A 14970-nucleotide genomic window follows, 5' to 3' on the forward strand; every position below is an offset into this window, starting at 1 on the left:
AACACTAGAACCACAGACAGTTTTTGAAAGGAAAGTGCAATATTTTTGTCTATGGTGTGAGATTTGGGTCGATTATGTCATGGCGGGTTAGAAGTTTCGGCACTCGGTTTCGTTGAATTTGTTTTGAATTACGCCGTCAATGATCTCGTTTGGTCCGTTGTTGTTTAACTCGCACGGTACCTGTATATTAGTACTCGTTTCATAAACATTTCAAATGCTGAAACAATTGCAAATGGGACTTCGCGCGTTCATGCTAATCGCTTCCAAAGTATGGAGTTGTTTTTGTTATATGTTTAGAAAGCAATATCGAGCGGTAAATATAAAACTATTTGTGGTGTTTACGTGAAATTTGAATGTATTTATTAGTAATGTGTCTCACGTGGTGTTTGCTTTTCAGTTGGCTCAATACCAGTCCGTCAAATATGAAATATATCCACTTTCCCCCGTTTCTCGACACAGGCTGAGTAAGTACGAACAGATTTTATCAATAATCTCGTAGATATGTGCAAGTGTTGCGACCGTAAACAAGTATCGCGAACGCACAGACGTTATCAGTTACATCCTTGTCTATTTTTAGCAATATCTATGTGGTAGCCCTTCACCAATAAACATGTCATTTTTATCAACAAAAACATACATATAATGTTAACATCTCAACATATGGACACCAAATGTGTATACATTCTCACCATATGCCCCAATCTTGCCAGTGAGACTATAACTTATCAGAAATAGACTCTACAAATGTATGAAGTTAGTATTAGTAATATTTTTATCTTAGCAAACCTGAAGCATTTTGATTTGAGAATATATTATTCAGTAAAAAGTCCCTTTACTGTGATGTGTTTGTAAAAGAAAACCATAACTTTAGTTTATGAGACAAGACCTGAACCAATACCAAACTATAAGTTGTATTATTAGAAACTAGCTGACGCCGCGCGGTTTCACCCGCATGGTTTCTCGTTGCCGTAGGAATACAGGGATAATATAAAGCCTATATAAGCCTTCCTCGATAAATGGGCTATCTAACACTGAAAGAATTTTTCAAATTGGATCAGTAGCTCCTGAGATTAACATGTTCAAACAAACAAACAAACTCTTCAGCTTTATAATATTAGTATAGATTCAACACACAGATAAAGTGTTTTTAGATAGCATGGGTGGCAACAGTGACAGTTTATCATTTTAGGTTTTCAAAATTGTAAAAGCAGAAAATATTTTTTACAGTTCATATTAAAGTAGAATTAACAAAGAAACAAAAACAAAAGTGTTTTTATTTACTTGTTAAGTGTTTTATAAGGATAATAATGACTTGTTTATGAGGTAAAAAACAATTTATGCCAGCTAATTGTTTATACATTTTCTTTATCAGCCCCTATTAAGGTCATTATTAATCTTTTAAAACAAGTTAGGTATAAAGGATTTTTTTATTCCTTTAAATTTAAGTCTTGTGTTTAAGTCTTGTGTTGTGTGTGTTTAAATAATGTGTTTTCTATTCTATTCTCTCTCTCATTTATTTAATCCTCCTTTTTTTTTTAATTTTATCAATGTAAAATATACAAAACACTATTAAAAACTTATAAAAAAAAATTCAACCCTCCCGCTGCGGGACATTTGAGTGCCCAAGCAACCAGTGGTCAAGGCCATTCTATTCTATTCTTATAATAAAATATAAAATAAAAAGTATTCACATTTAAAAGGCTATTCACATTACATTAGAGCAGCATGGTAGGGTTAAGCTCCAAGAACGCCATTAAAATAGGTTGAAAATAATGACATGAAAAATATAGAAGGTAGTCTGAGACAGATATGACATTGCTCGATCTCATGTTGGCTCGTGCCGACGCTAGGCGCGACTTGTTTCCGTAAAGAGTAAGGAGTTAGAGAGTGGTAGCAATCGGTTGGCGGCAACTTAGTTATTATAGCCTCAATAGCTCTACAGTAAGTATATATATATGCGGTTGAACTCATCACCGAGGGGTGATGGTTTGATCCCCGCCCCGTTGGTTTATTGTCGTACCCACTCCTAGCACAGTCTTTCCCGACTAGTTGGAGGGGAATGGGAATATTGGTCATATTATAAAATATATGGCAAATTTCTTTTTTTTTTTTTTTAAAAAAACTACTTGCGATATAAGGCGCTCGTCTTACGGTCAGTTTTAGTATGCTCATGGCTTTCGAGCCGTCCACATTTCTTATTGTGTCATTTTTTTATTTTTACTTGGTATTTATTATTAGGTTACTTGGTATAGGCAGGGAGAGTGACTTGAGTGGAAAAGACATTCACAAGTATGTGACTCCACTCAAGGTAATTCTTCCATTTTAGGCTTTGTTTTGGTTACAGTTTGATTTGTTAAGTTGTCTATTAAATATCAAATATTTTTCTTATTTTTGTAATCCACTTCAAAATCTACTAAAAATAGTATGTAAGCAATTAAACAAAGTATGTACCACTAGCCCAGGGAAGATCAACAATAAGGTTTATCTGTGGAAAATTTGCCTTGCAAAAACCCTAGCTGATCACTTCTCAAAGATGAAAGTGAATGGTTATTATAAAAGCATTATTTTGTTACCTATTTTCTCAGAGTGAATTAAAATGCTGGAATAACATTCCAGCAATATCCTATTAGCGCATTGCTTTACTTTGAGACATTGAGCGTTGATACTGCATTATATTCTATATTTTTAAATGAAATGGCAAATAAAAGCGTTGCGTCGTCATGGCAACATTTTAACAGAGTGATATTGCTATGACGGACAGTGCTTCACTTGTTTTGATCAATTGTTCAGAATCACTGTGTGGTGGTTTGAGGTATAATGCTTGGACCTGTCGCAAAGACACAATGCACTATTAAGTAATGATTTAGGTATTATGTGTTTAAATAACTTTGTTATATGTGACAATGTGAAATTAAAACAATTATTCCCTAGATGCCCTATCTCTAGTATAAAATATCATACTGCGCGAGTGTGAAATCGTGCGTGCGGGAAAGTGACGTGCATCAGTCGTTGGTTTTTAATTCATCGTAACGATGAACGCTCCCCGCGCAACATCGGGAGTGTTACGAACGAAATTGCCAAGTTATAATGCAGCATCTCCCGTATTTGCAGGTCTAGTCAAAAGAAAAATGTTGGTCCTGGACTTGGACGAGACGCTGATCCACTCGCACCACGACGCCATGCTGCGGCCGACGGTGAAGCCCGGCACGCCGCCCGACTTCGTGCTCAAGGTCACCATAGACAAGCACCCCGTCAGGTTCTTCGTGCACAAGCGGCCGCACGTCGACTACTTTTTGGATATTGTGAGTACTTTTTTTTTTATTTTGTCTGGTGTGTATGTTTACGACCAGGCTTTCGTTTTCCCTTTATATTTTACCTGGATTTGATGAAGCAGATCATATTTGGAATTTCGCATTATATGGCCCAGGTATAGTCGCGGGCATCCACTAGTCGTCGACGTTATCAACCCATGTTCGGCTCACTGCTGAGCTCGGGTCTCACTATAGTCCACAACTTTAGGCTTTTTACACAACAATATCACTACTCAAAAAGGTTCTTTTAGGCGACACTTTTCGTTTCGATTCACATACATTTTATTTTTAATAATAAGCTTTACGGCTCTGGGTTCTAGCCCTTTTGAGCCCGGATTCACATACAATTAATTAATTATCTTGGACTAATTATAGAAGGACCTGCCTCGCAAGACGTTACCTCTCTGTCAATCAATCAACGATCTAACGCGTGTATACTTATATCGTATCGATGTTTCATTGTTGTAATCGTTTTCGTCGACTGAAAAACTCCCTAATCATTCCGGTTTGTGTAGTAAGTAGTTCAATGGCATGAAAAATGGTCAACAACTTCTAATTCACTAAAAGATGGCGTGACGTTCGATTTCAGTTTCACCTGATGGTAAGCGATGATGCAATCTAAGATTTTTTTTTTATTGTTTACAAGTTAGCCCTTGACTACAATCTCACCTGATGGTAAGTGATGATGTAGTCTTAGATGGAAGCGGGCTAACTTGTAAGGAGGAGGATGAAAATCCACACCCCTTTCGGTTACGGCATCGTACCGGAACGCTAAATCGCTCGGCGGCACGTCTTTGCCGGTAGGGTGGTAACTAGCCACGGCCGAAGCCTTCCACCAGCCAGACCTGGTCCAATTAAGAAAACCTCAATCAGCCCAGTCGGGAATCCAACCCAGGACCTCCTTCTTGTAAATCCACCGCGCATACCACTGCGCCACGGAGGTCATCAAAAACATAATTATAATAAATAATAAATTTGTAATAAAAACAATATCTAAAAGAAAAATAGATACTATTCTTCTAACGAACGAACAAACAGCAAAACATCGATCCATTAATTTAATATTCTGTGTACAGATTATATTATTCTTGTTAAATATTTTATTATTTATTTTTGTTAAATATTATCGATGACTGAGTTTACCTCGTACCCTTCAAAAAACGACAGACAATTTTGTTGCTGCATTTGGGTGCGATCCATTTCCATTTCTAATTCCTCTATGTTAAATATATAGAGTTTGCACAAAAACAATACAAACGACATAAAAAGAACCCAAGCAGACATGAGTCACAAACCATTATGAAAAATAAAGATATTGAGTTTTATGGGTATTAAATGTGCATTTATAAAATTAAATTATAACTTTAATTATTTTATAAATGTCGTATTTTCATATCAAAAGAAGAAAGAAGTTGTAATTAAAACGATGATTTCTTTTATTTTAATGTGAATTTAACCTTTCATTTATTGCAGAATTACCATATATTATGACAATTTTTTTGATTTTGTATTAATAATAAGTGAAAGAAGATTTGACATTTGACAGTTCACACTTCACAGCACAGAACACTACTTTATTTGCTGTCTATGACTAATACTCCTACTTATATATCAGTATTCGTTAATGATTCGTTAACTAAATCCAGTCTGTCGTGCGTATTTTCTTCCCTTGTAATTTTTGTTATTTCGTTTTGTTCTCGTTTCGTTGTTATTGTTAATTATAGTTTATTTGTTGTTTGTTTACTGTTTTTACCCGACTGCAAGAAGGGTTATGTTTTTCGCGCGTATCTTGTATGTATGTATGTAATATTCTTTATTACCTCATATCTTCCAAACCGTTGAACGGATTTACGTAATTCAGATAACGTTAGATTTGTGTTAAGTCTATACATAATACGCGAGGCGGACGACTATAAGGTGCGAGGTTTATGAAGTGTAGTTATAAAACACCTAAAATAGACTAAAAGAAATATATTGATTATAAAAATCGGACAAGTGCGAGTCGGATTCGGCCACCGAGGGTTGCGTAGATTTTTTGAATATTTACTTAATTTCGGTTGGACTTAGGTATACATTATCGTACTTTGTAACAAACGTAACCAATAAATCCGAAATTCACCATCTATCGTAACTAAAAAGTGTGAAATAAATTAATTAATTAAACAAATATAAAAACCCGGCATAAATGATATAAACATTGATCAAACTAAAGTCGGGACCTAATAAGAAATGTAGACGAAAATCATTCTATTCAATATAATTGGTCCCGACTGTTTTCTAATTGTTTTCTACACTTCTGGACTGAGCTTTTTTTTTCTTTTCAGTTTTTTTATCATTTATGCAGTCTGGTTTTTTATCAGTTTAATTAATTAATTTTATTTAGTTTAGTACGAAAATTAGTGAACCGGAGTCTGGTACTAGCCGGAGCAGTTATTCCGCGTTGCTATTGTTTCCGTCACCAAAAAAGAAACGTACGAATCAATCACCCTTATCGTCCTCCGAGAATACCGTTTTGATTAATGTGTTTAAATATGTCGAGGAAACCTTATGCTTGCTTCTACATAATAAAGAAACAAAACTATAAGAGTTCTTTATTGCCTACGGAACCCTTAATATAAGTGAAGCATTATCTGTTAGATAAATAACAGGATATATTATATAGGAATATAGAATTAAAAAAATATTTGTTTATCACAGGAAGTTTTATTTCATGATAATATTCGTAAATAATGATAAAATGTTGAGTACCCCTGAGTCAGCTGTTTTTGTTTGTTTACATAGTTTAAAATACCTACTCAATTTGACTATAGTACTACAATACAATGCGTGCATACAAAATGATGACTAAGCTGTCAAATTGAATTACAATTCGAGAATGTGTCGGGGTCGATGTTAAACTTGCGATTGCGGGTTCCGCATAGTATAAAAATGTATTACTGGAAACATTCTGAAATTTCTGCTTAAAATCTCCACAATCTCTGACCAGGACTCAAACCTGTGATCTCATGATCTGAAAGTACATAGGCATACTGGACAGTAGACTAAACAAGAGGCAGTTAGTGTATAATATAAAAATCTTTAAATGATCCCTGTCAGCATCTGATGTGGAGGGATGATAGCCATATTACCAGAAAAATTTTATCTGACTTCAAAAAAAGGATTAAGTTCTAAATTCTATGTTGAGTCTATGTTTTTATTTTAATATTGTACATGAAAGGACATAAGAGTAGAGATGCCAAATAAACAAGAATACATATAAAAAGAAGTTGATGAGTGATAGAAGCGAGTGGAAGAGATTGGATGTCTTGCCGAGCCCACTTTAGTGGGATGAAGTCAACGAAATGATGATGATCACTGTCAACTAAAGCATGTTATGGTTTATTCCGTCAGGTGTCACAGTGGTATGAACTGGTGGTGTTCACGGCGTCGATGGAGATCTACGGCGCCGCCGTTGCCGACAAACTGGACAACGGCCGGGGGATACTGCGGAGGAGGTTCTACAGGTATGCTGGCCTTGCAAGCTGTGAGGCCTTCTTCTTTTTCTCCTAAATCCTATAAAAAGTCCACGAATACCATAAAGACCTTGACTTTGCTAGAACTGCAGTAAGTTCTTTAACAGAACCGATATCCAAACCTGTTTGAAACAGGAAGAACAACACAAGTGGAAAGAGGATTTGCTTTCGGAAAACTAATAGACTTATGTTATGTTATGTTAGTATGGGTTTATTTATTTTAGAATTGTTATTTCATCATTGTCAACCTATATTCGATTCACTGCTGAGCTCGAGTCTCCTCTCAGAATGTTTTCCTTCACTGTTTCAAACACGTGATATTTAATTTCTTAAAATGCACACAACTGAAAAGCTGGAGGTGCATGCACCAGATTGAACCCACATCCTCCGAAATCAGAAGCAGAGGTCATATACAGTGGGCTACCACGGAATTGTTATTAATGAATGGTAAATTGCAGACAGCACTGCACAGCGGAGCACGGGTCGTACACCAAGAACCTGTCGTCGATATGCGACGACCTCAACAGGGTGTTCATACTCGACAACTCGCCCGGCGCCTACCGGGACTTCCCAGGTAGGCTAGCTTTATTTTAAGAAATGTCTGTGTGAAAAGTATTTTATTTGTAAATAATACCTAAATGTATTTTTTTACTGTAGGTAAATATATTTTTCAAAAACAAAAAAATATATCAAATCATAATAAATTGCATGACTTATGGCGCATAAGTAACTTTCATAATTATAACTTTTAATAATGAAATACTTTCCATACAAACTTTCAACCCCTATTTTATCGCCCTATTTTATAGCCCTTTTTTATTTTCGCGTAAAAAGTAGCCTATATTTTGTAAGTAGTATAGAAGAAGTGAGAAAAGTAGAATTTTCTGCACCAATTTCAAGGCACAAATCAGCTTTTTTTGACTAGTAATAAGAAAAAAGAAATTTTTTGATGGAAAACTGTGAAATGCTTGTCTATTCTTGTCTGCAGATAATGCGATACCCATAAAGTCGTGGTTCTCGGATCCTCTGGACGTGGCGCTGCTCAACCTGCTGCCCGTGCTGGACGCGCTGCGGTTCACGCACGACGTGCGCTCCGTGCTGTCGCGCAACCTGCACCTGCATCGCCTCTGGTAGCGACTTGTGAGTGTCTGTCTGTCTGTCTACACTTGACGTGCTATGTCTGTGGCGCTGCTCACCATTATAAACCCTCGAGCTGGAGTCTTCTCTCAGAATGAGAGGGGTTTGGCCAATAGTCCACCACACTGGCCTAATGAGGATTGGCAGACTTCACATAAACAGAGAATTGAGAAAATTCTCTGGTATGCAGGTTTCCTCGCGATGTTTTCCTTTACCGTTTGAGACACGTTATATTTGATTTATTAAAATGCACATAACTGAAAAGAAACCAAATGGACCTACGTACAACGGCCAGCCCCTGGTGCCCAAGTGCGGAAAAAGCGCAGGAAAGAAGAACTGAAAAGTTGGAGGTGCAGAACCCGGAGCGGGTTTAAACCCACACCCTCCGGAATTGGAGGCAGAGGTCATATCCACTGGGCTATCACGGCTCTCACTGTCAACCAGAGCCTGATCCAGGGAGCAAGCAACACTTAATTTTTGTCCAGAGCAACAAAAATTAAAGGAGACAAAGTTTACTTATTCCAATATTCAAAATTCAACTAGTTTAGTATTTTTACATAACAAACGGCTCAAAAAACTACACATAGCGGCAAAAGTACAGTAGTAAAAGTATATTTCTTTGTATACCTACTCTCGAAAATTTTTTTATTTTTTTATTAAATATACGACAGACAACCAATGTACAAAATTGTGTACCCTGAATAGAATTATTCTCTCTTTCAGATGATTACCAGCTTTTGTACAAATTGAGGAGGCCGCAGCGCTTCCGGATCCTATTTATTATTTTTTTTTTCACTCGTTAGGTTCTCCAGCGCTTCTATTCAAATATACATATAGTTTTAAATATAGTTAAAAGATGATTGTTTTTAAGTTTTGTTTTTAAATAAACAGTGATTAGTGTATAAATAATAATAACAATTAATATACTTAAGCAGTATATTAAGTCGCCTACATATGTAGGGCTGTGGGGGTAGTTTTTGAAACACCCTGTGTAATGTCTATGGACTTTGTATGTGTGGGTCTCTTCGGTGAGACATATGTTTTCTATATCACGTTTTTTAAGTGTAGTATATAGATATCCAAAGTACCATTAGTACCTGAGCTCTCCATAACTTTAGCTCTAATCTCATCTTTAATACAAAAAAAACTGTCTGTCTGTATGTCAGTCTGCGGCACCATAGCAGATGTCAGACAGCTGTTTAATTTTACTGGTTTCCCATTATAATTTTAAAAAGGCATATCAAGGGAAAGATTTTTTTTTTAAATTGTAATATATACCACTGAGCTATTTTTATTCTAATATGGCTAATAAAGTCACAAATGAATGATTATTTTAACTATTACAATCATATTAGAATCATTTTTATTTAAAGGGCTATAATATAGTCATATTACAATAATTCTTATTTTATATGACTAATGAAGTCATATTGGAACAATTCTTATTTTATGTGGCTGATAAAGCTTATTGGAATGATTCTTATTTTGTATGACTGGTTAAGTCATGTTGGTATGATTCCCATTTTATATCACTAATAAAGTCATATTGGTGTGTTTCTTATTTTAAATAATGTCTGTTAGAGTCATATTAGAATAATGTTTATTTTATGTGACGGTTAAAGTCATATTAGAATGATTCTTATTTTAAATGACCAATACTATGGTAAAATGTAATTTTTTTTAGAAGCACATTGCTGCAAAGGATTTCTGTATATCTGCACTGTCGAGGTCCATTTACTATTGTACGTTATGGAGGGAACAGGTTTCAAGTGTTCAAATTTCAAATAATATTTGAAATAATTTAGTCTTAACTAATATTATAAGTTAATTAATATTTCCTATAAAATGTTTTTTTGAAAAAAAGTTTTTTTTTTATTTTTATTAAATCTCTGTTAACGAAATGCAGTTGCAATATATTTTATTAATTGTCCCCACCTCAAAATAACTTGAAATTATAATAACAAAACTTATAAGCTCAAAGTGCGTATTATACTGAAGTGTATTTCCGTTTATACTTTGGAAGTCTGTTTGGCTTTGTAATGGTAATATGTACAGACCAGTGGCGTGCACAAGTTTTTAAGTAGGGTATGCACCAGTGGCGTGCACTTCATACATGCATTAAAGCACTGCATACCCTAAGAGTTGTTTTCTTAATGCTTATTAAATGAAGATTTTCCCAGTTTGTTTAATTTTTCTTACTAGTGCACGCCACTGGTAAGCAGTATACGTTCAAATGAGTCCTCAGGTTTGCCGAACATTGTTTTGCATCATTGAAATGCACGCTACTACTACAGACAAGCGTTTTACAGTTGACAATTGACAGTCAGTGTGTTTTGACAGTTGACAATGTGTTGGTGTGTAAAACCGAAGGATTTTTTTTAAACAAAACGAACCTTCCGTTTATACACAAACACGCGTGTTCTGTCGTCATATTACTACATACAAAGCAAGACAGGCTTCCCCAAATAGATTGACTAGTATATACATATAATACCGAAAATTTATAAGAATATAAAAGATTGGGTTGTAATTTTTTTATACTTAACAATGTAAATGTATACCACTTTTATGATAAAAATGTATAAAATAGTATGTTCTTTTAAATTATTCTTATTTTTAACAAGAAAAGTTTTTTGTTTATATTTATGTATTTATATAAATATTACGCATTAGGAGCTTATGAATTATAATTTTATGTAAATCCAAATACGAGTAAGTATGTATATTTAAAAAAAATGTCGAAGTCTTAATTTTTGATTTCGTTAAATTAGTTAACGTCGAATTAATTACTTAATTCCGTTAATTTAATTATAATTTTTTTTAATTACGAATTTAAGTTGTAAATTACCTTAGTTTCTTGAATTGGTGCATATTCTATTTAACATTTGTCGCTTATGAAATTGTTAACGATTTGTGCGTTTCTGAAAAATGATTTTAATAAAGTTCACTTAATTTGTTTTAACTTTGGAAACTTACAAATCGTAATCGTATAATTGTTTTAAGTTATGTGTTAGACAATAGCGCTGTGAGTCGCTGAATGTAGCGTTACACTGACGGACATTATGAGGAATTAACTTTAACTTCAAGACAGGGGCGTCGCTACCGCGGTATCAGCCGTATCAATGATACGGGGCCCCCGGACTATAAGGACCCCTTACGTGTGAAAGCAAAAATTTGTAAAATGTAGGTAATCCACAATATTTTTCTGTGGCTAAGTTGGAAACATCCTACATATTGCCTACATTGGTTAAGTCACAGTCGTATTTATTTTAAGCGAACTGTTTTGTTTCTTTTGTGAGAAGTCTTTACCCTTCATTTGGGCCCCGAACTAATTTTGATATGGGGCCCCTCCTTCAGGCACGCTACGCCACTGTTTCAAGACTATTTTTGGCCAGTTTATAGGCAATCTCTGTTTACGAGACCTCGACCGCGCAGTACAGGGGTGCGGATACCTATTCGGCTCACTTGTGGAGCAAAAAATCTTTTATTTTCTTATATTTCGACTCACAAAAAGGGCCATAGTAGTGTTAGTAATAGGCTAGTTGACACTTTTTTAAATAGTTCATTATCGTTCTACAAGATCAAAAAAAAAAAATTATATTTTTTTACGTGATTACATGAAAATTTTAGTTTTTAAATATGTTATTGATAATACGAGTCAAAATGTATGTTTTTGACAACACTAGCCAAAACGCCTGTCGGCCATGATGGTCTATATTTCAACTGTTTCATGACGTCACTATAACAAATAATAATAGAACATCAAGTGCGTTACTTGAGTTTATTAATAATTGATATCTATATATTTCAGACCCTTACTCCATGTACTACACGAAAATAATATTGTTTAAATCAAATTTGATACGAGTCAACTGCCCTATTATTATCCTAGGTATAAGCAAGATACTTAAACCTATTTAAATGTATGACAGGATCAACTTGACAGTACGTAAATGTAAAAAAAGCAATGGTTCTCAAACTGTCGAACCTGTCCTGGAACTGACCTTTTTTATATTTCCTTTGGAATCGTATTGAAATTCAATCATCAAATCACATGCGAGATCAAGTTTTAATTTTTTAGAAGTACTTAATGATGATGATATAGATGTTTCTAAAATCAATATTATATGAAAAATTGAGCCTGCATTGTTAAAATTAAAGAGTTTATAAGACTGCTCTCATATATTCTTCGAGCACTCTGCAGGCTATAATATAGCTGACAAGCTGACGCCGCGCGGTTTCACCTGCGTGATTCCCGTTCCCGTAGGGATACGGGGATAATATAAGCCTTCCTCGATAAATGGGCTATCTAACACTGAAAGATTTTTTGAAATCTGATCATTAGTTCCTGAGATTAGCGCGTTCAAAAAAACTCTTCAGCTTTATAATATTAGTAGATAGTACCACAAGGTAAAATCAGTGTAACGCTAATATAATGACAATAGTGTAAAGTATACTATGTAACTATTATGTACAAAACAATCGAATCAGCTGCAAACTGGTTTACTAATTAACGCTATTTAGTCTTGCTCCTATGTTGCACCGATATTTAATGCAATTTTATACTTTAGTCAGTACTTGTGTAAGCTATTATGTACTTTGTTTCCACGGAGTTAGGGTAAAAATATAATTTTAAGTGAGGTTAAGTATGTATAATTATATTATATATACATTTTTGTATATTATAGCAATAATAAAGAGCGTTGTTAGTAAACTGTTAGATGTTTATAATGCATGTTATATAATTATGTTTGAAACGTCTTCTTTTATTCGCAAACCGCATAACTAACCTCGCCGACGTGGTAAATGGCTATTTGTATATTTATCTCGGTAAACAAACAGGTGTTTGATACAAATGTCATTTATTAAATGTTTTTTAAGTTGTGAGCTATAGTGAATCGTTTCAAAATAAAATAAAATAGTCAAAAATTTAATTAAAAACCATTGAGTTACTATGACTACTACGTGCTGGAAAAGCTGTCACAAAAAAAAAAATGTTGCAACATGAAAATATTGCGGGCCAGCGCAGTATTGCCAGATAAAAGTATTTGCTGCAGCTCTGAAACGATAATCAAGTGGATACTAATTACGCTTCCGAGGACTGAGTTATGTGGTTTGTCTATAGACTTCACATACTGTATAATGTATTGCATTCTGAATACCACTCCGTTTCGTTTAGGTATACAAATCTTTTTTTAATACTTTTACGTTATCCAAAAAAACTATAAATAAAGCCATTTTACTCAGAGAGCTGGTCGACATTTTTGGTTAGGTTAGTATTTGAGGCAAGCTTTTATTTCTTTTAGTTCTTCAATTGTTCAATTTAAATGTATAAAATTTGCAGATTGTCTTAAAGATATTTTTTTGAAAACATAAATCCTCGAAAGGTATTTTTTTGCAAAAAAAAAAACGCACTTTTCACCAGCCAACAACCTTTAGTTCTATGTTAGGATAAGAGAGGTACCTACAGGACAATTTTTTCCCCTTGTTTGCCCTAAAATGTCGATCAGCTTTCGGAATATCTCGGATATCGATTTCTCATTCAAAATTGTTTTTGAGTAACATCCATGACATTTGGAGAAATATTTCCGATTAACCAATATAATAAATAAAAATGTCGCGATTTTATAAAAATCTTTTTAAATTGGTATTTTAAAAAAATTGCAGAAATCACGAAATTACGCCCTAATTATTTATTATCATCATGACGATTTATTTTTATTTTAGTTATTTCAATTTAATAAACCTAATACTAATGTTGCTGAGCACGGGCATAGAAATGAGATTGTTACTATATTTCAACTAATCGTACAAGAAAAAGCAAATAAAAATGAAAATTTAGTCTTCACTGTGCACCGACAAACGTTTATTGTAGTCTGAAATGCGAAGTTTAAATACAAACTTTCACGAATAAGTTATGATACAATCTTTCGACTATAATAGATAAATATATAGTCGAAAACCTACCTATTCGATAATCTGTAGCAAAATGTGTAAGCAATTTTCTTTGTATTCACGGTTTTAAAAAACATTTTTTTTTAAAACCGTGACAATTTGTATGTAAAGATAGTTTTTTTCTTTAACATAAGGAATGCTCCACTGTTAAAATTCACAGGATGATTTATTTACGAAATGAGATTAAAAATACATGTTTTGTCACGTTTACTTTGAATTTTGAAAAAATAAATGATTCCTGTTTTACAAATTCTAATCTTTTGAGCGCCAGGCTTGATTTGATGTTTTCAATTTTCAAGAATTGTTTCAGTGAACTTTGCTTTCGTCTGGTCTGGTCGTGGCTTGTTATCCCCCATCTACAAGAGATCATTTCAAAATTCAAACAATTAAAAATATCAATAAAAATGCCATTATAAATATTTTTTGGAAAATATATTAAAGCAAACGCTTAGTATTCACAATAAATAGCACAATTATAAAAAGGAATTATTTTTTCTAAAACGGACTCCCTCAATGATGTTCATTTGTTAATCGGAACCATATGTACCTAACTGTGTTTTTATACATAGTAATGAAAATTGTAAAGGGCCATGTTTAATATTTTGTTATTTTCGAGTTCTTAGATTTGCTTCCTATACATTTCTCGTTCACACAATGACGTCACTAATACAGTGCCGGATTAAGGTAACTTGATGTCGTAAGAAATCTATAGAGTGCCCGCTCTATTCTTATTTGATTGTGATAGTGATGAACCACAAATAAATTATTAGGTACTTACCTTGTAATTAATATGTAGGCATTTTAAATTCATGAACAAGAGACATTTCCAGTCGATTTGTTAATAATTTTTTTAGAAAACAAAATATTTTAAATGGCCCTTTTGTATAACATTTCTATTTGTAAGTAGACAATTGACACGTGTCTAATAATGTTAAAATGTGAAAAAAATAAAGAAAATTGTGCAACAATTTTTGAGGTCTCGACTGGTTGTTTAAAGTTCAAAAGCGATTTGTAATATAGAAATATTAAATCGATTTAAAAATATATATGTGCTT

The 14970-nt window shown here is 33.8% G+C and overlaps 1 protein-coding gene across 1 annotated transcript; it reads left to right on the top strand.

Moving 5' to 3' along the window:
* Window positions 1-45: 45 nt before the first annotated feature.
* On the top strand, window positions 46-14961 carry LOC112045026 (CTD nuclear envelope phosphatase 1 homolog). Its single transcript, XM_024081064.2, has 7 exons — window positions 46-313; window positions 398-464; window positions 3112-3302; window positions 6702-6814; window positions 7282-7397; window positions 7812-7963; window positions 8684-14961. Exons 1-6 carry the CDS (start codon window positions 215-217, stop codon window positions 7955-7957), a joined length of 732 nt encoding a protein of 243 aa, XP_023936832.1. The 5' UTR covers window positions 46-214; the 3' UTR covers window positions 7958-7963; window positions 8684-14961.
* The last annotated feature ends 9 nt before the right edge of the window (window positions 14962-14970 follow it).

Source organism: Bicyclus anynana, chromosome 14 (assembly GCF_947172395.1).
Source record: "Bicyclus anynana chromosome 14, ilBicAnyn1.1, whole genome shotgun sequence".
Lineage (NCBI taxonomy): Eukaryota > Metazoa > Arthropoda > Insecta > Lepidoptera > Nymphalidae > Bicyclus > Bicyclus anynana.

What these genes read in the sequence shown, in the direction of transcription:
- LOC112045026 (XM_024081064.2), top strand. Translation starts at nt 215, where the DNA reads ATGCTGAAACAATTGCAAATGGGACTTCGCGCGTTCATGCTAATCGCT. An exon ending in CGTTTCTCGACACAGGCTGA is followed by an intron (nt 465 to 3,111) that starts GTAAGTACGAAC and finishes CCGTATTTGCAG; the next exon opens with GTCTAGTCAAAAGAAAAATG. An exon ending in CGCCTACCGGGACTTCCCAG is followed by an intron (nt 7,398 to 7,811) that starts GTAGGCTAGCTT and finishes TCTTGTCTGCAG; the next exon opens with ATAATGCGATACCCATAAAG.